Source organism: Athene noctua, chromosome 14, assembly GCF_965140245.1.
Source record: "Athene noctua chromosome 14, bAthNoc1.hap1.1, whole genome shotgun sequence".
NCBI lineage: Eukaryota > Metazoa > Chordata > Aves > Strigiformes > Strigidae > Athene > Athene noctua.
The window spans coordinates 21,201,852-21,225,616 of record NC_134050.1 but is presented as its reverse complement, the minus strand read 5'-3'; the positions used below and the strand labels follow the sequence as shown (position 1 = coordinate 21,225,616).

Genomic DNA, 23,765 nt, shown 5'->3' with positions numbered 1-23,765 from the left:
CTGTCCCTTTAAGAGCCGCGCGGGAGGGCAGCGCGGCCGCGCGGCGCGTGCGGAGCGGCGGCGGTTGGGCCGTTGGGCGCGCGGCGAGGCGAGGCGAGGCGGAGCGGGGCGGCGGCGGCGGCTCCCCGGGGCGGCGGCGGGACTCGCTCCTTCCTGCGCTCCCGGGCAGCGCCGCAGCCTTGTTCCGAGCGGGCGGGCGAGGCGGAGCGGCGCGGGGCCGGCCGGGCGCGCTGAGCGGGGCCCCGGCAGGAGCGGGAGATCGCGCGGGCCGGAGGTGACGGGGGCTGCCGCGGGCCGGGCCGGGCCGGGCGCTGAGGAGACCCTTGTGCCCCTGCAGGGAGCGGCGGAGGCGAGAGCGGCAGGAGCCGGGAAGGCGGCGGGAGAGCGGGGGAAGGCCGGGCCGCCGCGGTGGTGAGTGCGGGGAGTGCCGGGGCGGGCCCGGGGAATGCGGGTTTGTGGCGCCGGCCCCTCGGTTCGGGGGCGGCAGGGACCCCGCGGGGGGCGGGAGGGGCTGTGCTCGCCGCTGCCGCCGGAGTTGGGATCTCTCGGGGCGTTTGAGGGGCCGTTTCCCAGCCATCGGGGTCGGGAGGGGCTTTGCTCTTGCTTGTGGGGCGCTCTGGAGCCCCGTGCCCCTGGCTGCGGCGTGTTCTGGGAAGGAGGAGCCGGACCTGCGCCCCTCTCTGAGGGCGTTTGTCTTCCTCCGTAGGCTGCGAACCCCCAGAGCAGTTTCCACGCTTCGTAGCCTGGGGCGCGTTCCCTTCGGTGTCCGTCGGTGCTTTGTTGTGGTGGGAACTCGGGGCCAGAGGCGGGGGGGCAGCGGGCTCAGGTGGGGTCCTGGCCGCGGCGATGGTTCCTGGGCCTTGTCTGAGAGGTGCAGCCGAGGCGTCGTCTCCTTGCTGAGCAGAGAGACGCTCGCCTGCCTCTGCCGCCGAGGGGGTTTGCTTGTGGGGGTCCTGCGGGCCTTTCCTGCGGGCTTTCCCCAGACCGGGGCAGAGTACCTGCCCTTAGTTCAGGTCTTCGCCTCACCTAAAGCCCAGGTGCCTGTTTGGGGCACTCTGGCAGCCCCGGACACTGAAGCGGCACCTTTGGGGTTGCCCAGGGGCTCTGAGACACTGTGGGGTGAGAACTGCCAGCTGAAGGGCTGCTTGTGGCCGGTGACTGAGCGGGAAGCTGCAGGCTCCTTGATAAAGAGGAGTCCTTTTTGGCTGGGTGAAGTGAACTCTTTTATCTCCTTGTCTGTCACCCGACGTGGCTGCCGCGGTGTGCCCGTGCGGTGCCCTCCGCCTGCCGCCACCTGGGCTGGCTGTCCCCAACGCGCCCTGGCTGAGCTCACAGGTGCTGCTGCTGACCCCCGGGCTTGTGTCGCAGGTCCCACGTAGTGGAGGATTTATTTCTTCGACGGATTACTTTCAGAGGACGCGGAAGGTGCAGAGGTGAACGCGACTTTTGGGAGAGAGCCTGGGTACCCTGAGGGCTGGGCCTGAGGGGGGCCAGGCTTGCCCCTGGTGTCAGCCCAGCCAAGTCAGCAGTGGGGTATCGGGGGGAACCACGGGGTGTGGCTGAAGAGGTGACCCCTGTCTGGCATGGCTGGGGGGGAGCCGGGCCAGGGGAGCGGGTGGATGGCGGGAGAAGAGCTTGCGGGTGCCCTGGGTGAGCTGGAGCAAAGCCGGGGGGCACGTCGTGCTGCAGCCCAGCCCTGGTGGGTGCTCTTGGGAGGAAGCGCCGCAGGAAGGACCCTCACCCAAAGCACCGGCCTGGGTGTTGCTGACGCTTCTCTCAGAGGCAGTAGGATCTCAGCAGAGGAATTGAGGCACGGGGGGTTTCCGGTGAGGGACACACCAGGAGGAGCTGGGCATGTGTTCTCCCATTGCTGAGGGGAAAAAAAGAAGAAAAAAAAGAAGGGAGACAAGCCCCCAAGCCTAGCTCCAAACCTCTTACCATGTGTGATTCTCTCCCTCACCCCCCCCAGAGCCACGCGCAGCCCAGACGCCCCTGCGCACCGCGGCCCCAACGTGGAGGAGGAAGGAGATCCCCTTTGACGAGGACATCAGCGACCTGATGGATGCCATGGGACTGGGCAGCAGCCCGGGAAGAGATGGCAAGAAGGCAAAAGAGTAAGGGCAGTGCAGGGGGGCGGGAATAAAGGAGGGGATGGCTTGTGTCTTGAGATGGTGCCACCATGGTGGGTGGGGGATGCTGAGCTTGTGCCTGTGGGTCTGCGCAAGGGGCAGGAGCAGCCTTGTGTGGCAGAGAAGAGCCAGAGCAGGCTGGCAAGGCTGTGTGAGGAGGAAGAGCCCTGCCTCTGGGAGAAACCCATCTGCCGCTGTGTCCCCAGCAGAGAGGAGGTCCGGCCAGCCCGCGCCATGCTGGACGAGTTGCTGGGACGAGGCTCCGCGTCCAGAATCCTGGAAGAGCCTGGCCTGGGAGAGCGCCGGGAGGTCACACAGAAGTACCACCAGAAGCAGCCGGGTGAGCAGAGCCAGGGATGCTGGGACGGGCTGCAGAGGTGGCAGCACTGGCTTGGGCGAGCGAGCTCGATTTCTACTGCCCTTGCAGGGGAAATGCCCTTTGCGCCCTTGCGGCAGCTTGGCAGCCTTTGCACAGGGTCTGTAACTCGGCTGCCTTTGGCCGTGGGCTGAGTTCCAACAAAAGTTTTCCCCAGCCGTGCTGAGGAGACCCCTTGCTGTCCGGTTTCTGGGCACGAGGTTTCCAGCGGTGTTTTCCCGGAGGCAGCAACATCAGTGGGAATTGCAGGGCGGGAGGAGGAGGAGGAGGGCTGGAGCCTTTGCAGCCGGCTGCTCCTCTGGGTGCTGAGTCAAGGCCACTTGTCTGAACAGAGAAGGAAGAGGGTTGGCGCAAGGAGGATTATGTGTTTGGAGCTTACCAGCCCTCAGTGGCCTCCACAGCCAAGGGCCAGCCGGCAAGAAGGCAGCCTGTGAGGTATTGTGCTCTCTGTGTCTGTAGCTCCAGGCACCGGCCACGCTGCCCCCGCAGCGGAGCGGGCAGGGTCCCCGGTGTCCCCTCGCAGGCAGGGATGCAGCTGCTTCTCCTCACAGCAGGTTTTCAGCCGAGAAGAACGGTGAAGTTAAAGCAGAGCCCCTCTCCAAAGCTCCCCCGTTAGCCAGCCAGAGGCCCGTGCAGGGCCGCAGGAATCGAGGTGACTGGCGGGGCTTGAAAGACGAAGACTTTCTGGATTTGGAGCTGTCATCTCCACCGAAGGCCAGTCCTGCAGCAGCTGGGCGGCCTGGCCCCGCCAGACAGCTCCCGGCTGGAGAGGAGGCAGCTGCTAAACCTGCCCCAGTGGAGGAGGAGGAGGACTGGCTGAGCGCTGCCTTATCCCGCAAAAAGGCCCAAGCGCAGGCTCAGCCGTCGGAGGCAGCACAGCGGGATCCCTCCGGAGATGCCAGCGCCCCAGGTGCGTTTTGTGTGGTTGTCGAGTTTGGGCAGCAGAATGCAGAGAGGGTCCCCCCCGGCCCTGCAAGAACGACCAGCCACAAAAAGGCCAGAGCCGCAGCATCGCCCTTGTCCATGCGAGCGCTGCCCGGGCTTTGCCCAGCCGTTGCTGGAGGGGGCTGCCAGGCTGCAGGATGCCACCATGCCCGTGTTGTGGCGTGGTGGGGACACGGTGCCGGGGCACACTGAGCTCCACAGTGCTGCCTGTGGGGTTTCAGGGGGCTGCTGGGGACTTGCTCTCTCGGAGAAATGGGTGGGCCTAAGTTCGTGCTGTCCCTTCTCTCTCCCTCTTCCCTCCTGCTGCCCCAACCCTCGTGCCACTAGCGCTGTGTGCTGGCAGACCCCCTCCTGCCCTAGGCTGAGGCTGAGCGCCACTCGAGAGGCCACTGAAAGTGGCTGAGGGGACCCAGCCTCCTCCCTAGTTGATGGAGGAGGAGGAGGAGCTGTGCTTTTCCCCCAGACTTACTCTGCAGAGCGGAGTCCCCACCACTGTGCGTGGGGTGGGGTAGGAATGCGGGTCTGGATGAGCCTATCTGAGCCTCTGTCCCCATCCCCAGCTGCCAGAGTGTAGCAGGACCCTTCTCGCTCTGCCAAGGAGAGCCAGGCCCTCATCCTTGTGGGAGGGAGTGGTTGCCCTTGGCCTGTCTGAATCACAGACTTGTTCCCTTTTCAGTCCCTGCAGCCTTGTTCCCGGGAGAGCAGGAGACACAGGGCCCTGCCCCGCTGGCTCAGGTAGGTGTGCTGGGCCTGTGCCCCCGAGAGGTGCAGGATCGGGGTGGTGATCGTGAGCCCTCCCGTGCCAGCTCAGGGTCACCCAGCCCTGTCTGTGCTCCCTGGGCAGGGGGATGGCTGTGCCCTGCTTTGCATCCCTGGGAGCCTGTGTTGATGCAGGCCAAGGCTTTGGAGAGCCCCGAGATGCCCCGAGTTGTATTTGTGAGGCCAAAGCGTGTGTGCTGTGGCTGCTTTGTAAATCGTGTGCATTGCAGCCCTGCATTGCCTGCGCAGTGTTGAGAGAGCTCCCCAGGCACAGGCCGGGCAGAGCTGCCCACGGGGCACGTGCCTGCCTTTAGGGGCTGATGGCCACAGCACAAAGCCCCGGATGCTGAAGGGCCTGTGTCTTTTATCTGTGTCCCTGCAGGCAGAGTCTCCAGGCCTGGGCTTGCTGCATGAGAGGAAGCTGGGGGCTCCCGCGGCCCAGCTCCACGAGGGCTGTCGGGCAGCGCTGTTCCGTGCCCAGGCCCGCGTAGCAGAGTTGGAGAGCCAGGTGAGCCCCATGGCCTGCTGGATGGGGGAGCAGGAGCCACGCCTGCTCCCAGTGGCATCAGGGGCACAGGCAGAGTGGAGGAAGCTGCCCGTCCAGAGAAGGCTGCGGCCAGCAAGTGCTGCTGTGGGGTCTCTGTCCCTTGGGCGGCACAAGGACCTTCTCCCCGGGTGCCCGGCAGGTGCAGACATTGGAGCTGGCACGGGCTCAGGACAAACTCTTGTTGGAGATCCTCCGGCAGCGGCACCAGGAGGACCTGGATCTCCTCGACAGCACCCACAGGTACCCACAGGCGAGAGCACGTGCTCCCTTCCTTTGAACGGGCCTTGCCTACAGCCCTGTCCCTCTCCCCGGGGGGGGGAGCGCTGGGGCGCTGCCCAGATCCGTCCCTGGGGCGGGCAGGCCCAGAGCTGTGTGGGTGTGGAGCTGGTGTGGGCAGAGAGGAGCCCCACAGATGAGCCAAGGGCAGGGTTTGCTCTCACCCACCCTGTCCTGTGGGGCAGAAGGAGGAGGAGCTGTTCCCAGGGCCAGCATGTCCCCAGGCAGGGCTCAGGCTGCGGAGAGCCACGTGTTTCCCCGCACCCCCAGCGCCGCCGCTCTGCTCTGAAATCCCCGTGTGAGCTGTGGGTGGAGAGGGCCGACTGCTGCCCTGAAGGTAACACTTCTTCCTACCTGAAGGTAACACTTCTTCTTCCTGCGGGCAGGAGCCAGGCGAAGATGTTAGAGGAGACCTGCAGGCAGCGAGAGCAGAGGCTGCGGCAGGAGAAGGAGCAGCTGGTGGCTCAGCTCCAGGGGCAGAGGCAGGAGGCGGAGCGGGAGCGGGCAGAGCTGCTGGCACAGCACTTGGCCGAGCTGGAGCGTCTGCGAGAGCTGCAGAGGTGAGAGTGGCACGAGCAGCGCAGGTGTGGGGCCGGTGCTGCTGGTTGTGGCAGAGGAACTGGGGAGTGGTTTGGGGCCAGGGTGACAGGAGCCTCCACAAGCACTGGGCTGTGGGCAGTTGGTGGCGTTTGGAATGGGGATTTGCTTTGTAGCCGGATAGAGGGAGACGTGGCTGGAGACGTCCTTTCCGAGTGAACGCGCTGTATTGTGCAAGATGCTGAGCCCAGTGTTTTATCTCCCCCAACCCCCTTTTATCCCGGTCAGTGAGTCACTGCTGCCCACACACTGGGGGTCAATGAGAAATCAGTTTCTAGTGGAGAAGCCCGTTCTCTTCCAGCTGTGGTCCGTGCCCAGTGCGGATGCCTGTCGGTGGGTGCCCGGGGACAGAGCCCCGTGCCAGCTCAGCTCCTGGGACCTGGTTCCCAGGCCCTTGACCAAGCCTCGTCCCCACTGCCTGTCCTGGGGAGCCCCAGTTTGTAACAGCCCGTGGTGGGCTCCTTGCCCGTGTCCTGCAGGGTGTCTGTGCAGGAGCTGCGCAGAGAGCACGAGCAGCAGCTCCAGCAGCTGAAGCGTCTGAAGGACCAGGAGGTTGAGGCGGTGACCAGCGCCACTTCGCACACCAGGTACCGATGGCTGCCATTGTGTCCCTGCGTTGGTCCCTGGCCGCGGTGTTCCCTGTGCTCCAGGGAAGCAGCCTTGGACCGTGGCACCAGAGGCCACCCCCTCTCCCAGGCCCTGCCTCCAGGGACGCTGAGCTCTGCTGATGCAGGAATACTGCTCTGCTCTGCCCCAGAAGGGTTCGGGGCAGGGCTGCCCGGCCCTTGGCCCACCACACGTCCCCCTCTCCATCGTGGGGAGATGAGGTGTGTCCCCCCGGGGTGACCCTCCCCTCGCTGCTCTCTGCAGGACTCTGAACGGTGTGGTGGATCAGGTGGAGAAATTCTGCGGCACCCTCTGTGATGTTTTACGGAAGGTGGAGGCCACACAGCAGACGACCTCCCAGGAGCTGGCCATGGGGACACAGAAGCAGGAGAAGTGTCTCCAGGGTATGTCTGCCATTCCTCTGCGCCAAAATGGCCACGGGGTCCCCGCCGGGGCTGGGGACACCCATGAAATGGGGAGAAGGTGCTCCGAGTCAGGCTGAGGCCTGGATCCAAGGCTGGCAGAGCCTTGCCTGCCTCGGTCACTGGGCTTCTCAGGGTCTTTCCTTTCCAACATGGTGTCCTGGGGGATGTGCCGAAGGTGCTGAGCACAAGCGCGTGCAGTTCTTCTGTGAATACGGGGTAGACAGAGTGGGACTTCCCTCTTCGTGCTGCTCACGGCCCCGCTGCTGCCTCTCCCCAGAGCTCCAGGACAGCCTGTGTCAGCAGCAGAGGGAGGCGGAGGAGGATGGGTGCCGGTTCCGGGAGATGGTGGCTAAACTGGAGGCCAGGCTGGATGAGCAGACTCGGCTGCTGGAGGTGAGCCCGCCCTGTGCCCTCTGCCCAGCTCAGCCCTCCTGTCTGGGGATGGGCCGTGGGTCTTGCCCACTGGCGGTCCCTGGGCTGGAGCCTGCGAGTGGCATCTGTGTCTCCTCTGTGTCTGAACCCAGGAGCACCAGAGGTTGCTGGCGGAGCGCTCCAAAGTGGAATCGCTGGAGGAGGCGCAACAAGCGATGACCCGGCAGCTCTTGGAGCGAGTGGAGCTGGAGAAGGCGAAGGTGAGGTGGGGCGGAGATTTCCAGGTGCTTTTCTCAGGTCCTGTGAGTCTGAGCGGGGCTGCGCTGCGGCGTGTGGTAGAGGAAAGAGCTGGGTGCTGGGCTGCAGCGTCCTTCCTCTGCCTCCTCAATCCCACACCCAGTTGTGTGGCGAATCGCCCTCAGATCGAGCCTCTGGCACACGGGTGCGAGAGGCTGCCGTGTGCGTGCACGGTGCTGCAGCTTCTGGAGGAGCGTGGGGCCAGAGCTTTCCGCGCAGGGTTCCTGCCAGGCGCCGGGGGCTTGAAGCAACCTCTGGGTGTTGGCCGAGGTTCAGTGGCAGAGGTGGGTTTAAAGGAGAAAAACGTTCCAGCAACTGGGACTTAGTGCTTTCTCTCTTCCTCTCTGGCGACGTCTCCAGAGCGCGTTGCTGCAGGAGCGGCTGGCGGTGACGCGGCAGCACGCGGGGGAGCTGCAGAAGCTGGCGGCCGAGCGGGCTGAATTTGACGCCCAGCAGCAGCCACTGAGCAAGGAGCAGGCCACGGCCCGAGCGCTGCCCGTGGCCTCCCAGGGAGAGGGCCCCGAGAGGAGCCTGGCCAAGGTACCGCAGCAGAGCCCCTGCCCATGGCCTCCAGCACCCGCTTGGCAGGCTGCCGGGTGGGTCCTGCCTACAGGGGAGTCGTCGAGTTGTTGGAGGCAGAGACATCGCTTGGGGTGGTGAGAATGAGGCTGTTCCGGGAAGAGCCCGAGGCCGGGGGGTGAGGGTGCTGCTGGAGTAGCTAGTGGAGTTGCTCTGCGCCCCAGAGGGGCACACACGAGAAGCTCATCCGGGGCAGATGTTTCCCGTCTCTTGGAAAGACACGAGAGAGCATCCAGGACGGATCAGGTCATGCGCTGGTTTCCCCTGTGCCCATCCTAGGAGTGGGCCAAGGTGAAGATGTGGGCCCACACGCTGAGAGCCCGGGAGGAGCAGCTGGCGAGGGAGAAAGAGCTGCAGGACAAGCTCTGCCAGGAGCTGAAGGCAGAGAGGGAGAATGTGAGCGAGGCTGCACTGCGCATCCGGCTGCAGGAGGAGGAGATGAGAAGAATGACCAAGGTAAGCGGAGCGTCTGCGCTGCCGTTGCCAGCTGCGCACGGGCTGGCAGCAAAGCTGGGCTTCCACTGCCCTCCCAGAGCAGGGAGGGAAAGCCTGTCCTGGAAGGGGAAGGAGGGGACGCCTGAAGGAGTCCTGCTGGGCCCAGGGCAGCGAGGGTCCCTGTCCCCAGCCTCCCCAGCCGCTCTGCCTTGCAGCTCTCCTCCCAGAAGTACGAGGAAGGGCAGCGGGCCCTGCAGGAGGCACTCAGGGCCGAGTCGCAGGACCAGTCCAGGCTGCAGGCCCTGCAGTGGCAGTTGGAGCAGTTCAGGCAGCAGGAAGAGTGTCTGCAGCAGGCAAGTACCCCCTCGGCTTCCCTTCTGGGCCTGGGGCCGCCGTGCCAAGGGCCCGAACCTTTGCCGACATCTTCTCTCTCTCCCTTTCTCCCCGGGACGGGGCAGGGTCGGCTGAGCATGGCTAAGCAGATGAGCCGACTTGAGCAGCTGCGCCAGGAGGTGTCCAACCGCCCCACGATGGTGCGGCCCGCAAGGCAGGACTCGAGTGCCCCTCTGACAGGCTCCTCCAGTGTGCCGGGTAAGGCTCCGTGCTTGCTGCTGGTGGGGAGGGACGTATTGTACTCCCCTTCTTGGGAGGCTTGGGCTGCTCCTGGGGGCTGTTTTAGTTCCCCTGCGTATCAGCCTCAGACGGGAGGAGTTGGCCTCCTCGTCTTGTGAAGGAGCTCAGCGAAGCTCTGAGCCAGGGCAGTGCCAGGAGAGGGCAGAGGGGCCAGGAAGGGAGAGGCTGGTGGTGGGTTAAAGCCCGTTTGCCCTGGGAGCGCGGGGAGGACCCTGCTGCAGGGACCCGCAGGCAGCACCCGAAGGGATGCTGTGTTGTCTCCATCTGCGGATCCTCTGATGGTGGCAGCACCACACAATCAGGCTTCTGTTCCATAGGGAGCCTGGGAGGTGTCGAGGCGCTCCAGGCCGCTCTCGAGAAACTCGTGGCCACTGCCAGCTCTGCCGAGCTCAGTGCCACGGTGGCGATGATGAAGTTCCGGGTCCTGCAGGTGAGGTGGTGGGCGACTGGGGTGGGAAGGGGCTTCAAACGTGCTGGGTGGGAGCAGGGCTGGGTGAAACCTGATTTGAGCCTGGTGGGAGACAGCCCAGGCTGTGGCTAAGATCATTACTGAGCTGTGGGGCTGGGCGGGCTTGTAGAAGACCCGGGCACCTAGAGGAGGGATGGCAGAAGCAAGGACGGGTGGCTCCTCACAGCTGGTCTCAGGCTGATGGACAAGGTCCTCGGCACTGTGGGGTCGCACTTGTCCTCGCCGTGTCCCTGGCTGGGAGGAGCCAGCTGGCCTCTGGCTTCATGATGTCCCTGTCCTCTCCCGTCGGCCCCCCGATTCCCTGCTGGGTCCTTCCCCAGGCGGGGCTGCTCTTTGAGGCTTCCGCTGTGGGTCTTGCTCAGAGCGTGAGGTTGTGGGCTCGGGGCGGGGGGAGCCCCCACACCCCAGGGGGTGCCACGGGTGGTACCTGCCCACTGCTGACTGCAGGAGGGAGGGTTTGGGATGCTTCCCTCCCTCCCTCCTGAGTGACAGCCAGGACTGTCAGCCCCCTTCTGTGGCACCCTCTGATACCTCTTCCATCCATCCCTCTCTTTTCTCTTCCCTTCCCCTTTGCCCCCTTCCCCTCTCAGAACCGCGCTTACTTAGACGAGGAGCAGCTCTTCCTGGAGTCCCTGAAGAAAGCGCCCTACAACACCGCTTCTGTGCGAGGCTGAAGTGGTGACGCCCCTTGGGTTCCCTTCCAGGACACTCCAAAGTTAGTTTCATTGCCACATTAATTAATCGGTTGTTCGCTGTGCCAGGTTGTCCGCTATTTCATCGTCAGCACAATCCCAGACCTTTTCTTTATGTTCCAGGGTGTTCCACTTCTTTTCTAGGGTTTGGAGATCAAAGTCTATCCTTGATGAATTTCTCGTCACTAGTGCAGGTTGTCTTGACCATGCTTCAAAGTCCCACTTGCCTGAGCTTCCCACCCTCATACTTGTTCCCGTGGGGGCGGTACCTGTAGCCACTGGCATGATCCTTCACCACGGCTACGAGCAGATGTGAAGTGGCCTGTGTCAAGAGCCGCAGTTTGTTTGGCCTCCATTTCTCTTGCCAGTCAGAGAGGGACCTGCGGCTGTTGACTGCCAGCCGCCGAGGAAAGTGGCTGAGCGGGAGCTCCTGGATGCCGCTGAACGTGTGCGGCTCCTCCGCAGCCAGGGAGTTTGCTTTGCTCAGACAGACCTGTGTTTGGTCTAGAGATGCACAGAGCAAGAACAAATAGTAATTCATAGTCTCTCTGTGTAAGAGACTCAGAGCCTCTCTTTTTCTCCTTTATAGAACAGCAGCCTTTTCAATACAAAGCAGCAGCAGCCCGAACCTGAGATGGCACAAGTCCAAACTGAGATAGAAGATATTACTAATGCAGCAAGAGATGCTGAAAAAGAGCAAAGGCGGCAATCACAGATGTGAGAATGTTAATGTGTTCTTCTCTTTGGATTTCCAGGGCTTCCCAGCTCCATTGCTGCAGAGTTAATGTAAATAGTGTTGCCACAAGTTGGACAAAGAAACACTCTGTGGGCCTGGTTGAAGAGGCTACATGTTGGAGGAGGATTAGAGCAACACAGAACTTTGCTGCAGTTGCATGAGTTATTGGGGCTGTTGTCATAATGAACTAAACCCCCATCGCTTTCATCGCTGTTGCATGAAAATGTAAAACAGAATAAAATCCTCTGGTGCTGTAACCAGTAGTGTCTAATGTATTTAAATATACTTCTATTTTCAAAATCCTATTTCAGAATGTTTCAAATGGAATTGTGAGTTTCCATTCAAAATTGGTGCTATATCCTCCTGTGCAAGGCCAGTGAAGCTGAGCCAGGCACTAGGGCTGTTGTATTGTGGAAGCCAACCTGCTACTGCTTTGGGATGCACGGGATCAGAGCAAAATCTTCACACTTAAAAACATTATTTGAAGTTAAGATAGAAGGAAAACTTCTCCACTTGCTCATGAAAATTAAAGAAAGACTAGATCATTTGTATTCTGTTTGAAGAAGAGAGGGCATTACGGTGAATTATGTGCGTGTGCATCTAAATTTTCTAATGCCCTTTTTTTTCTTCTCACATTTTTCAATTTAGACTTTCTCGGGTATTTTGTTCCCAAAGCACTTTGTTGGATTTTATATTATTTGTAAGTGATGTCACTCAATATTTCACCAAAACGCTTCATTTGATCACGTAGGAAGGAAACGTTTGAGAGCAAAATAAGACAAATCTAGGATCTAAATAGATTGTTTTAAATTATGTTCTGCCTTGTGCTACTGTCCATCTGGGCTCGTGTGGCAATACCAGGGCCTGCAGTAAGACACAGCACCCAGCCTCCATCACCCTCCACGTGTGCTGTGGGGAGAAGCCTTTCAGCTGTGCCATGCCCTGCTCCTAAGCTTCGTCGATAAAGTGCAGATGAAAATCAAATCCTAGAACCGGCTGAGGCCAACTGGAGGAGTTTCACTGAGGCCAGAGGCTGGGTTCTGCCCTTGGGCCACAACGCCCCCCAGCAGCGCTACAGGCCTGGGGAGGAGCGGCTGGAGAGCTGCCGGTCAGAGAGGGACCTGGGGGGTGATAATGAGCCAGCAGCGTGCCCAGGGGGCCAAGAAGGCCGATGGCATCCTGGCTTGTGTCAGCACCGGCGGGGCCAGCGGGGCCAGGGAAGGGATCTGAGCCCTGGGCTCGGCACTGGGGAGGCCGCCCCTCGCTGAGGGGGAAGCGCGGGGGACACAAGATGGCGGCGGCGGCGCTTCGCTGCGGGCGGCCGGGGCTGTGCTGGCGGCTGCCGGCGGCCGCGCCGAGGGGCCGGGCCGCGCCGCCCGCGCCCGGCAGCCGCCCGCTGTCCCGTCTGCCGCCGGGAAGCGGCCCCAGGCCGGGCGGGCAGAGGAGGGTGAGTGAAGGAGGGAGGGAGGGAGCGAGCCGCGTCCTTCCTCGGCGGCGGAGCCGGGCGCGACGGGCCGCGCCGTCCCCCCCTTTCAGTCACTGAACAGCTTCTCCGCGGCTGCTGGTGTCGTGGCGGTCGTTGGCGGCCACCGTCGTGCTGTGCGGGGGGCTGCTGGCCGCCACGAAGAAGGTGAAACGGCGGAAGGAGGAGGGTGAGTGCGGCGGGGAGGGACTGGACCCGGCCCGCCGCGGGGAGGCCGCGCTGCCGCGGCGGGGCCCGGCCTGGGCTGCCGGCGTGCGGCCAGGCGGGAGAAGCCTCCGCAGGGTTGTAGTTTGCATTCAGATGATGTACTTTGTGCGTTCGGATGTCTTTTATCTACTCGGGCACCCCACTGCATCACGGTGTGCTTTACACAGTGCTGCTCTGTGCCTACGTGTATAGATGTGCCACAGAAAATTTTCAGAAAGTCAAAAAAACCTTCAAGGTTGAGCGTTCTCAAATTTTTAAAGGCACGTTCGCGGTTGGAGTGGTTGGGTTTTTGTCACGCACGCTGCAGCCAGTCGATGCAGCACACGGGGGCTTTCTGCTGGTTTCACTCAGGGTACTGTGTGTGCCCATTTTACTCTCCTGCAGGAGCTGCCCATGGGTTTCATTTTCATGTTTTTAGTGTTTCCAATCAGAACTGCTACAGCTTCTGCGATATGGTCGGTTTGCAAAGGATGATTAGTCTTCTGTTTCATACCAAGCCAGGTACCTGGCTTTCTCCTTGTTGTCTTTTTTTCTAAAAAAATAAAAATACTATCAGATGATAGTGAACGAGATTATTATGTTTCAAAGGAGTTTAGTGATGCGTACAGTTTTGACTAAAATGGAGTGCTTTTTGCAAGTCTTGTCCACATGGAGCTTCTGCACAACGGGTGTTGGTAGATCTTGACATTTCAGCATCCCGGGCTGTGACTTGGAGAGGTTTCCTGAATCTCAGCTGCTTCAGAAGCTTCTCTTTGGAAGCAGCGTGGGTTGTGGCATGGATGTGTTTGATCCCCTCTTGGTTTTTTGTAGACCTGGAGAAGGAACGGAACCGAGGCATTGGGAAACCACTTCCAGGAGGTCCCTTCTCACTCATTAACCATGAGGGACAGCCCAAGACCAGCAAGGACTACATCGGCCAGTGGGTGCTGATCTACTTTGGCTTCCCACACTGCCCTGACATCTGTCCTGATGACCTGGAGAAGATGATTGAAGTGGTAGATGAAATTGGTATGGGAATTTGGTTGGAATAGTGGTGCTTTTTATGGGAGCTTCAGGTTTGTTGTGGTAAAATACCTCAAACAATAATAACTGATGGGTTTTTTTAAAAAAAAAGCTTGCCTGGTGCTCAGTAGTTGAATTAATTGGTAGGTGACACTGACATCCGTCCATCTGCCCGTCACTAGGATCTGGCATGTAGAGAACGACAGTACTGATCTTTCTGCAACAGGGGCCTTGTAATAAAACGTGATGGTGACAGGTTACAGGGAACGGTGCCACTGCATTGGAGTTTTGCCAAGAAGTGGTTGTGGGGTGTGTTAAGGTTTTTTTCTTTCTTTTATTCATGTTGAGAACAACTCTCTGCAAGAGTCCCTTCTGAGAGTGTGCTGTGGAACAGAGGCTGGGGGAAGGCTGTGTGATAGAGGTGGTTTTCTCAGCCTGCAGGCCCTGAAGAGTTACAGAGCAGGGGTAATAGTAACGAGGGAGGTGGGAGGGTGGGCTAATAGGAAGAACATAGAGTGAAAGCTGTGGCTGGAACGTGAGGGGAAGAGCCTGAACTGTGTCTTCACCCTCCCACTCCACCATCACAAGGGTACGTTCGTTGTCTTGAAATGATAAATGCATCATGTATTTTCTGCATCAGAGCCCATTTGTCATCTCCGAAGCAGGGCAGGGTCTCCAGCTGAGAGGCTGGAAGTGTAGCTGCAGCCAGCCCAAGCACAGACCGGTGGCTTTCACAGCATTTGCTTCATTCACAAATCACATAAATTAAGATGCACAAAATGGCCTTAGGGTGGACTTGGATTGATGTTATGATAGTTTGGCTGTGAGCTTGTTTAAAGGGAGGTGACGAACGATTTTTAGTTCTCTAAGAAAAACAATAATTGTTACTGTCACAGATAGAATTCCATCTTTGCCTAACCTGACCCCACCCTTCATCACCCTTGATCCTGAGAGGGACAATGAAGAAGCCATTGCCAGATATGTTAAAGGTATTATTCTTTTCTTCCTTGATGTCTTATAGCATGTAATACAGAGCACTGAAAAGGAGGCTCTTGATGGGATTCTTTTCACTAAAACGTGTACATCTCTTCTTTCTATCTAGAATTTTCTCCAAAGCTGATTGGATTGACTGGTACCAAGGCACAGATTGACCAAGTGGCCAAAGCTTACCGTGCGTATTACAGTGAAGGTCCCAAAGATGAAGACAGTGATTACATAGTAAGTAAATGTAGAGCCTTTGCCTAATGAAGGACTTTGGATAAGAGCAACGTCTAGATGTTAAAGTCAGAAGACAGCTGTTGCAGTCTGTGCTGAAGTCTTGCATGATAGAACCCTGTTGCACTGATGTGTTGAGCTCTGTTTTAGAGGTCTCAGTCGGGATCGAGATGCCTTCTTACAAGCTTAGAACCTCACTGAAACCTGTTTTAAAAATGTGGAATCCCAGGCCTGCCTACAGAATAGCATACGAGCTAGCAAGCCTGGCAGTAGTTTGAACTTTTTTCTGTCATGTACTGTTTTTGTCCATCTGTTTTTCCTCTGTGCTCCAAAGTAAAAACAGAACTGGGAAATTAAGGCAATAGGAAGAGAGAGAAATGAGAGGCAAATCAGGTCACGATTCCTTCCCTGCCAAACCTACCAAGGAGCGGGGTCATCTTGGCAAGAGACTTGGGTGATGCAAAGCCTGCCTGCAGATACCGTGGAGATCTTCCTCCTGTGTCAAATGACCTCGAAGAGAAGGGATGTTAATGCTAAATTGTTAGCATAAAATATGTGGAGTAATAGCGTGAAAGGGGAAACGGAGGTTTAAGTGAGGCTAAACTGGGCAGTCAGAATCTTATCCTCTGGCAGTGAATAGGACTGGTTATAGGGCTCAGAGCTGCTGCCAAGGCCTTTCTGACTTGCCACATCCTGAGCAGACTGGAAGAGTAAAGGAGGTACAAGTGATACAGCAAGTGAGGATACGTGTTGTCTGATCTTTTGGTTTTTTTCTTCATTACAAGAACTAAGTGCATCAGGGAAGACTAAAAACAGGTTCAAAAGTGAACAGGTGATGATGGTTCTTGTTGCAGTGGCCATGTGAGAAGTGGCATCCCTCCTATGGATGCCCATGACAGAAGTTTGTGGGAGTCCACAGGGACACCTGTTAGTCTTTGGAAAAAGCAGTGTGTTGAGGATTACAAAATGCACAGAGATCTTTGCCTAGTTCGGGAAGCCTGTGGGCTAAAAGTGTTTGGAAACTGGGAACAGAGGAAGATAGGATATTTTGGTTTTATACTCCTCTTTAAAGCAACCGTTTCTGGCCACTGTTTGAGGTAGGATGCTGAGGAAGATCCGTTTTGGTCTAGTCCAGTATTGTCTGTTATTAATCTGTTTTGAAAAACACCTGACTGCAGCGAATAAGTTATGCACGTGGAACAAAAAAGCGGTGCGTAGAAAGAGCGAGAGCAGCAGCAGATGATCTCGGTAAAGAGAAGGTGGAATCGCACTGGTGATATGCATTGCTCTACATTACTGAAAGGGGTATGAATTGAGAGACCAAGAACCTGTTTTGGCTTAAAGCGGCAAGTCAGTAGCTACAGAAGTCTGTGTCTAAGATACTGTATTTGAGTGGAGGAGAGAAGCTTGCTGGAGAAATTCAACACCAGTTTAAATCCATCTAGCATCAATCTGAAATCAATCTAAAAGTACTACTTAAAATCAGATTTCTAAAAGGGAGCTGGTGGAAATGCAAGACTGTGTTACAGGAACAGGATTGGCAAAGGATACCCGCTCAGGAGCGGGGAAAAACATCAGTAGAATCTGACACTGTGTCAGTGAACTGAAGTTGATGAGAGATGATGGAAGGAGGCTGGAAAAGCTGAAGGAGTGCTGCTCCTGAGGGAGTAAACCACGCCTGGATTCTGGCAAACCACATGTGGGTTCTGCATGGCCATGAAGGGAAAGTACAGGGGCTCAGCCATGGAAAATAACTCTGTAGATGACGGCAGCTTCAAGGGAGGCTGGGGAGAGAAACCGAACTGCAGAATGTGACTAGAGGTGTAAGGAAGTAGGAGAAGGGGTTCAGGATCCAGGGAGAATACTGCTGGTCTGTGCTAGGGTTGTGAGTCTGAGAAGGGAAGGGCAGCAGGGAAGACAGGCCAGGGAATTGGGAGCAGGAGAGCAGCCTGGGAGCCCCAGCCGTGGTACCAAGGAGGAAGAGTATACTTGCACCTCTCAGGATTTGTCGTAGGCTCTTGGTTTCGAGAGGCTGTGAGCTCTGTGTGCGAGGCAGGAAGGCCAGAGGACACAGATGTCTGAAACAAGATGGAAAGAGGATACCAGCAACAGACCTGGGAGGGAGAGCTTGAGCCTGGGTTTGTGCCTGCCTGAGACTTACCCAGGTAATTACTGCTCTGTCAGTAGGAGGTGGGGAAGAGGAAGAGGTCCACTACAGCATTAAACTTCACTGCTTGTTTTGATTTCAAAAGAGCACTGAGATGACCATTTGGAAATTATAATTTCTAAACATCTGAATTTTTCAAGTAATACTTGAATGTTACTAGTTCCTATTCAATAATCTCAATTTTATATTTCTCAACACCAGGATATCCAATTTACTTGTTTTATTCTGTGGTTTACACGATTGCATTGACACTCAAATGGGGATCTTATACAGTGGGAACAGTGCAGGCTTCAGACACACCTTGAGAAACAGTGGTCTTCTGCATTGCACAAACTGCACTCCATCCTGACTGTATCTAATCTTCCGTGGGCTGGGGAGTTAATCAGGTAGCCTGCTCAGAGCATTTTTTTTTTTTTTTATAGTTTCCAGTTGAAGGCTCTAAATTGTGATTCAGCTTCCTTAAAATGTCTCTTACAACTTGATTTTGTGATCTTATCTTGAAAATCGTAGAATCATCTAGGTTGGAAACTAGAGTAAAATATTTGGGTTAAACCTGCTTCAATAACATTTTGAGAAGCATTATTTCAGTGGCAGAAGTGCCATTAATTGTATGCATCCTTTTAGCTTGTGGAAATGTTTATGTGATTTCTTTTTTTTTTAACTTCAAACACAGTTGTACTCTCAGTGCATAAGTACATTTCGGTTCTTTTTCTCCAGTGGCAGTGAGACGATGTAGGCACTTGAGCGATCACAGATTCATGGCCTCCATTTTCAGTACTTTGTCTCTTTGCTCATAAAGATGTTGTCACAGTTAGATGCAGACAGTACTTGCAGTGGCATTTTAAATAAATTTACAGTGGAGTTAATCATGACTTTGAACCTTTTTTAAGGTTCTTTCAGTTCAGACAGTAGAGGGAGCCCCTTCCCAGCACGTGTAATTCCCTCTGCACCAGGTCCTCGATGTGCAACTCCGGTATCCCAGTGATGCTCTCGGTCCCATTGTTTGCACTGACAGTGAACTCGATTTAATGAATTACCTCTTTTTATATTGGATTTACATCATTTTAGCAGCAGGAGCTTGAAGACCTTGTGGGGGCCATGGAGCATCATGAGAAGTAGAGGGGAATTGGGAAAAGTGAGGGGGAAAGACTACGAGCCTGCAAGTTTGCCCCAGCCTTGTGTGTGCTGCAGGAAGGGTGCCTGCAGCTTAGGGAAGACTTGTCTGATTAAAGTATTCCTTCTCACATTCTGAGTATGCAGTTCGTTTTCTCTGTTTATTTTCCTGAGTAAAACAGGGAGAGATCGCTGAGGTGATGCTGAGGTTTTCCTTATCTTGCTTTAGCTGCTTGGTGAGAAGTCTTGTCAGACAGCTGAACCAAAGGCTGAGTGGGACACTGTGCTGCTGACTAGAGATGAGCAGGATGTTGCAGTATTTAAAGGGTGGCTACAAAGAAGATGGACACTCCCATTTTACAAAGGGTGACATGGAAAAGCTGAGGGATAATGGGTAGAAGTTACTCCTGGGGAGATTCCAAGTGGACCCGAGGAAAATTTTTCACAAAGCGAACAATCAGCTGTTGGAATAATCTCCCCAGGGAAGTGATGGGTTCCCTAACGTTGGACACTTAGATTTGGTTGGATGGGGTGCTGGGCCATCTTGTCTAGACTGGGCTTTTGCCAGGAAAGGTTGGACTAGATGATCCTGAGGTCCCTCTCAGCCTGATATTCTGTGATTCTGTGATCTCCTTTATCAAGCCACAATGTGCTTTCTTGCAGGTGGATCACACAATAATAATGTACCTCCTGGGGCCAGATGGTGACTTTGTGGACTATTACGGCCAGAATAAGAGGAGCGCTTGAGATTTCTGCTTCTGTTGCTGCACACATGAGAAAGTACAGATCCTAAAACACAAATTCTTCAAAGATTGATGTGAACATCACCTGCGGGTTTGGCTGTAATTGGGCGTTGGGTTAAAGCAGAAGCATAAAGTGTAACATCCTGTCACCACATGCTTCCTTTCTTCCAGATGAGAAAGGCAACCATACTTCTGCAAAATACCATTATCAAGAATCTCTGTAGAGCCTTCCTGACGGATATTATGTGCAGCAGTGGGTAGGCTACAGAATGAAATTCGGGACTTCTCAGAAACATTGTTGGCAGCAAAAAACGCTTTTCATTTGAGAAGAACGTGTGTATCACTGGTAAAATTAATTGGTGTCTCTTGGCAAGACATCAGCGAAGGACAGTCACTGCAGGAGGAGGATTACTTGATGAAAAGTCATGTGGACCATGGCATTCTCAGAGGACCTCTGCCTTCTTTTTTTTTTCTGCACTTTTTTGCCTTCTGGGAGGGGCAGTTACAACATTATAAGCAGGAGAGCCTTAAGAGGACTTCTTCATCAAGTCTGAGAAGGTGGAGAGCACTGAAAGTGTCAGCAGCTTCCACACATAGGACCAGCCCTGTAGTGTGCCTGATCTCTTCCTCATTTGAATACGGAAATGAAATGCTGTTTTTCTTGGTGATTTTTCCAGGTGAATTCTGTTAACTTAATAAGGAAGTGAATAATGGATTGCAAATAGATTTTTCTTCCGGTCTAAATAATTTCATGCGTAGTTGGGCCTGGTTGTGCTATGGTGAGTAGTGGAGTGGAGTGGATAAAGGGGGTCTGTGGCCATGCATAGGGCTGTCGGATAAATTCTATGCAGTGCAGCATTTGAAAACAAAGATTGCTTTGTATAAGCAATATATATTTTTCTTTTTCCTTAGTTAGGATTGACCAGTATATCATCAGAACTTTGTATACTGGTCAAGCTTCATCTTCCTGCTCTCTCTCTTTCTAAAAAGCAGTGTGTGTGTAGAGTAGTGCAAACCACAAGCTGAATGTGCATTTTTAAGGTGGCTGAACCCCAGAGAATGGCCCACAGGAGACAAAACAGAAAAGCTCTTGGTGCAAGTCCCGGAGTGTTTCAGACTAAATGCAAGTGTTCCTGCACTGGTGTTCTTCTGAGTGTGGGGGTTGGAAGAGAATGTTCCTGTCTGAGGGACGGTGCAATGTCTGTGGGAAACTTCCTTATTTCCCAAATCCTGAAAAACAGTAAACTTAACCTGCTTCAGAGCGGTTACGATGAAGCAGTGCGTAGGTCCCCATCAGCTGCCCTGCACTGCTACGGTGACCTCCGGGGCGTATCAGGAAGGTTACTGTGAGTATGTCTAAGACTGCACTCTTCTGATAAAGCTCTTTGAAGGAAGACAGTACCAGTTTACAGTGGGGATTCTAAAAAGTGTCTGAGTAGAATTAAACTCAGGAGCTGAAAAGGAAGTCAGGTGGTTTTTTTTTCCTCGTTGTGCTGGCTGGCTTGATTGCAGTAGGCAATAGGAGTGGCTTTGAAAGGAAATTTCATGCTTTAAGTCCTCTGTTCGAGGCTGTGTCAGATCCAAGGTGTTATCAATAATATTGGTGTCTGTGATAACTGGCACCCTGGCAATACCGGTTTTATTTTCATGGAGTGGTTGCAAGTGTCAGCACTGTTTCTAAAGAGCCTTTCCTTTCTTGTTATTCTTCCCCACAATCCTGGAGGTAATTTATTTCTTTACAGAGCTGACTTTTGGCACCTGTTAGCTCTGCATTTCTTTGGGTGGCTGTGCACCAGTTTTTTGCCACAAGACAGGCCATGGCTTGACCTGCCGGTGATAGTCCTGTGGGAAGCTGGACTGGAAACCTTTGGAGCCCCCTTTGCAACCAGCATTTCAGTGTTTCTAGGAAACTTATCTTGCCAGGACTCTCTGAGCCTCCCTGCTCCAGATCAGTGTGTGTGCCCTTTTCTCATCGTGACCTCTACCAGGTGGCCTGGTTTTGGCTGGGATGGAGTTAATTTTCTTGAGCTGGGAGGGGGCACAGCCAGAGTGCTGGGCTCGGGTTGGCTGTTGGAGTAGTCCATCTGCTGTGACATTATTCTTGGGATCAGAAGGAGACGGGTTCTGGTTGGGGGTGGTGGGGGGGGTGTATCGTCCTTTTGTCGGGATCGCTGCCGAGGTCGGGCTGGGTGTTGGTTGGTGGGGGGTGAGCGATCACACTGTGCATTACCTGTTGGTACTGCCTGTTACTGTTTTGCTGCCATCACTAAACTGTTTTTATTTCAACCTACAAGTTTTTCCTTTTTGTCCCTCCCCTGTTTTCCTGGGCGAGGGACAGGCTGCGTGGTGTCTGGCTGCCGGCTGAGTTCCAACCAGGACATCACCTCTTTTGGAACTTCTGATGCAGTTGTTTGAGGGTGACTTGTGCAATAGAGTGCCTTAGGACAGAGAAGGTGGTAAATTACATTTATCCAGTCCTGTGATATAAGCCACATGGAAATACCACCTCTGTATCAGTGTCAGCGTCCCGACACTCTGGCCATTCGCTAGGGTCAGTCTGTAGTGGACAAATGCATGTTAACTGGTAATGAACAGAAATGAGCAGTGAGAACTGCTAGTGGGGACAGTGTTTAGAAGTGCAGTCCCGTCCAGCTTTTTCTAAAGCCATCTCTTGTGCTGTAAGTCCCCAAGTTCTTCTTTACCTTACTTGCATTGGGGAAATACTTTTTTTCCTTTTTGAAAAAGCCAGAAATAATCTGAATATTTTTTCCTAGGGGGCGGGGTTGTGGGGGAGTTGTGCTGACTGTCTCGCTGCTTCTTCTGTATTAGAGAGTCTGTTCCTCCCTGTTCTGTATTTCTTGCAAATCCTGGTGTAGAAGACCTGGTGGGAATGTGACTAAGAAATGGAGCGGCTGATCTGTGAGGATACTTGCCTCTTTGAAGTCTATTTGTGCTCCCCTTGGTTACTTCCAAGAGCTTAAGATACCCTGTGGAGAAAAGCTTAATTTTAATACTGTAATTTGAATCTTTCAGGACTGAGAAGACGTAATACACGTTTTTCAGCCATTTCCTGTCTTCCAAGAGGAATGGGAAGGAGCTGGTATTTCAAAGCTGAAAATGCAGCAGGTTTATCATGGGCCTAAGGGAGAGTGTATTTCTTTAAACCCCATTTTACTTAAGTGACCACTGAGCAGAGGAGAGGTTCGAAATTGGTGTCTGCAGTAGCCTCTGCAAGGAAGAGGGCTTGGCCTGGGGGCTTGTCTGTTCTGGCCTGGGTAGGGTCTGTGTCAGCAGCAGTCACAGAATGCAGCGTTGCATATTGTGCTGCGCCAGCGCGCATCCTCCCGGGACTGAGGCCTCCCTTTGTGTGTGGGGTCTCTTGCTGCCCTTCCCTTTTTCACAGGGGAGCATGTGCAAAAAGCATGGCAGTTTCCTTGAGTCTTCCCCTGAATCACTGTGCTGGTGGTGTTTTGCATGCAATGGAAGCTCTGTGCTTCTGTATGCCTTCTACAGGGGCATGTACACACTCTGCGGCAGGAGGTGGTTTAAAGGGAGGGGGTTTAACTGATGTAAAGGAGGTGCTTGTGCAAAAATGTCATGAGAGGGCCTAGGCAGATGGGTTCCTTGCCACAGTGATCTTCAGTAGGTTCTGGTCAGTTGTTACTGGCAGCAGGAAAGAAATAGTGAAAAATCGACTCCTGTTCGTGAGGGATTCCTGGAGAACAGTAAACTGCTGTTAAACACCTACTACTCACCTCTCGTGTCTGGGCAACAAAAACTGGCTCTAATGAAGTCAGTCATACCACAGATGCCCCCTTTTTTCCATTGTCTGACTCCACATTTCATCCCTCATACCTTTTAACATACATCGGTCTCTGGACAAAACTGGTTTTCATAGGTGACACCTTCAGATCTGTATTTCTTTATTTGACTATCCAGGAGTTGTTTGTAGCTGTGGAGTCTCCAGGGCCAAGTCTCATCATCCTGTGGCTTTACTTTTCTACACAGCCTCCTTTGTTTGTGCTTGTCAAGGTTTCTGCTGTCACATCAGGCTTGTATTTCTTTATATTGCATCAGTATGTTAGTGACAAATCCCTTACTCTGCACAGAGTACAGTCTGTGTAAAACTAGGCTTGTATGAAGTAATCGTAAGTAAAAATACACCAAATTAGCCAGAACCACCTGCTTAGAAGAAAATACTGGTATTACAGTTAAGCCGAGTTAAAACAAAGTAGAAGTCGGTAGAAATTTGGATGAGGCAAGCCTGCCAAATCTCTGTCCCAGGGCTTTGCAAACTCAGTACAAAGCGTGTGGGCTGCAGCCTGTCAAGGATCACCCAATCTGCATTTATTTCCCTAAAGCAAATTTGCAGCTGACTCCTGCTGCAGAGACAAATGTAAGATTTCTGTCTTCTCCCAGATGTTTTGTCGTAAGCGTCATGTCCTTTAACTTGTTTTTCTGTGTCCTGAAAGGCAGAGCCACTGATACAGGAAGCTTGTGGCTGAATGGGGGGCCTCTGGGAAGGGCACAGAAAGATACTGGATGGAGGGACCAGCCCGGGGACCGTGTCACAGTATTCAAGCATGTGTCTTGCCTCTGAGTAGTGGGAGCAGCTGATGTCCTGCTTTTCTGCCTCCAAATTGATCCTACTCATCTCTTTTCCATTGGCCTTTTCCAGGAGGGAAACTTTCTTTGGAAGTGAGGGGTTTTTTTAATGGATTGTATCGTTTTGTTCGTTTTCTTAAAAAAAACCCCTGTTGTTTAGGCTTTCACCACCCTGCCTTGGTGACAGCAAGGAGCACAGCTCTGATCCCTGCATGTTTAGGAGGAACAAGGGCTGTGCTGAATGCTCACCAGGAGGAGGCAGAGCTGTTCAGGGGGTGGATATGTAGTGGGGGAAAGGGAATACGCTGGGGTAGGGCTTGGAGACCCTTTGTCAGTAGAGCAAACTCCGCCTGTACT

At 54.7% G+C, this 23,765-nt stretch overlaps 2 protein-coding genes across 2 annotated transcripts; both read left to right on the top strand.

The window, feature by feature from the left end:
- Positions 1-1,959: 1,959 nt before the first annotated feature.
- LOC141966227 (fas-binding factor 1 homolog) lies at positions 1,960-11,064 on the top strand (the record flags this gene model as incomplete). Its single annotated transcript, XM_074918658.1, has 19 exons — positions 1,960-2,114; positions 2,336-2,469; positions 2,838-2,940; positions 3,057-3,501; positions 4,165-4,185; positions 4,592-4,717; positions 4,896-4,996; positions 5,419-5,592; positions 6,109-6,216; positions 6,500-6,639; positions 6,938-7,053; positions 7,185-7,292; positions 7,690-7,869; positions 8,188-8,364; positions 8,559-8,696; positions 8,802-8,934; positions 9,294-9,406; positions 10,036-10,160; positions 10,893-11,064. Coding segments are annotated over 18 exons (2,556 nt in total), but the record flags the coding sequence as incomplete, so codon positions are not given.
- Positions 11,065-12,164: 1,100 nt separating this feature from the next.
- On the top strand, positions 12,165-19,024 carry LOC141966226 (protein SCO1 homolog, mitochondrial-like). Its single transcript, XM_074918657.1, is given in 7 exon segments — positions 12,165-12,324; positions 12,421-12,525; positions 13,374-13,571; positions 14,462-14,554; positions 14,668-14,783; positions 18,724-18,804; positions 18,806-19,024. Coding segments are annotated over 7 exon segments (801 nt in total). The 3' UTR covers positions 18,854-19,024.
- Positions 19,025-23,765: the final 4,741 nt, after the last annotated feature.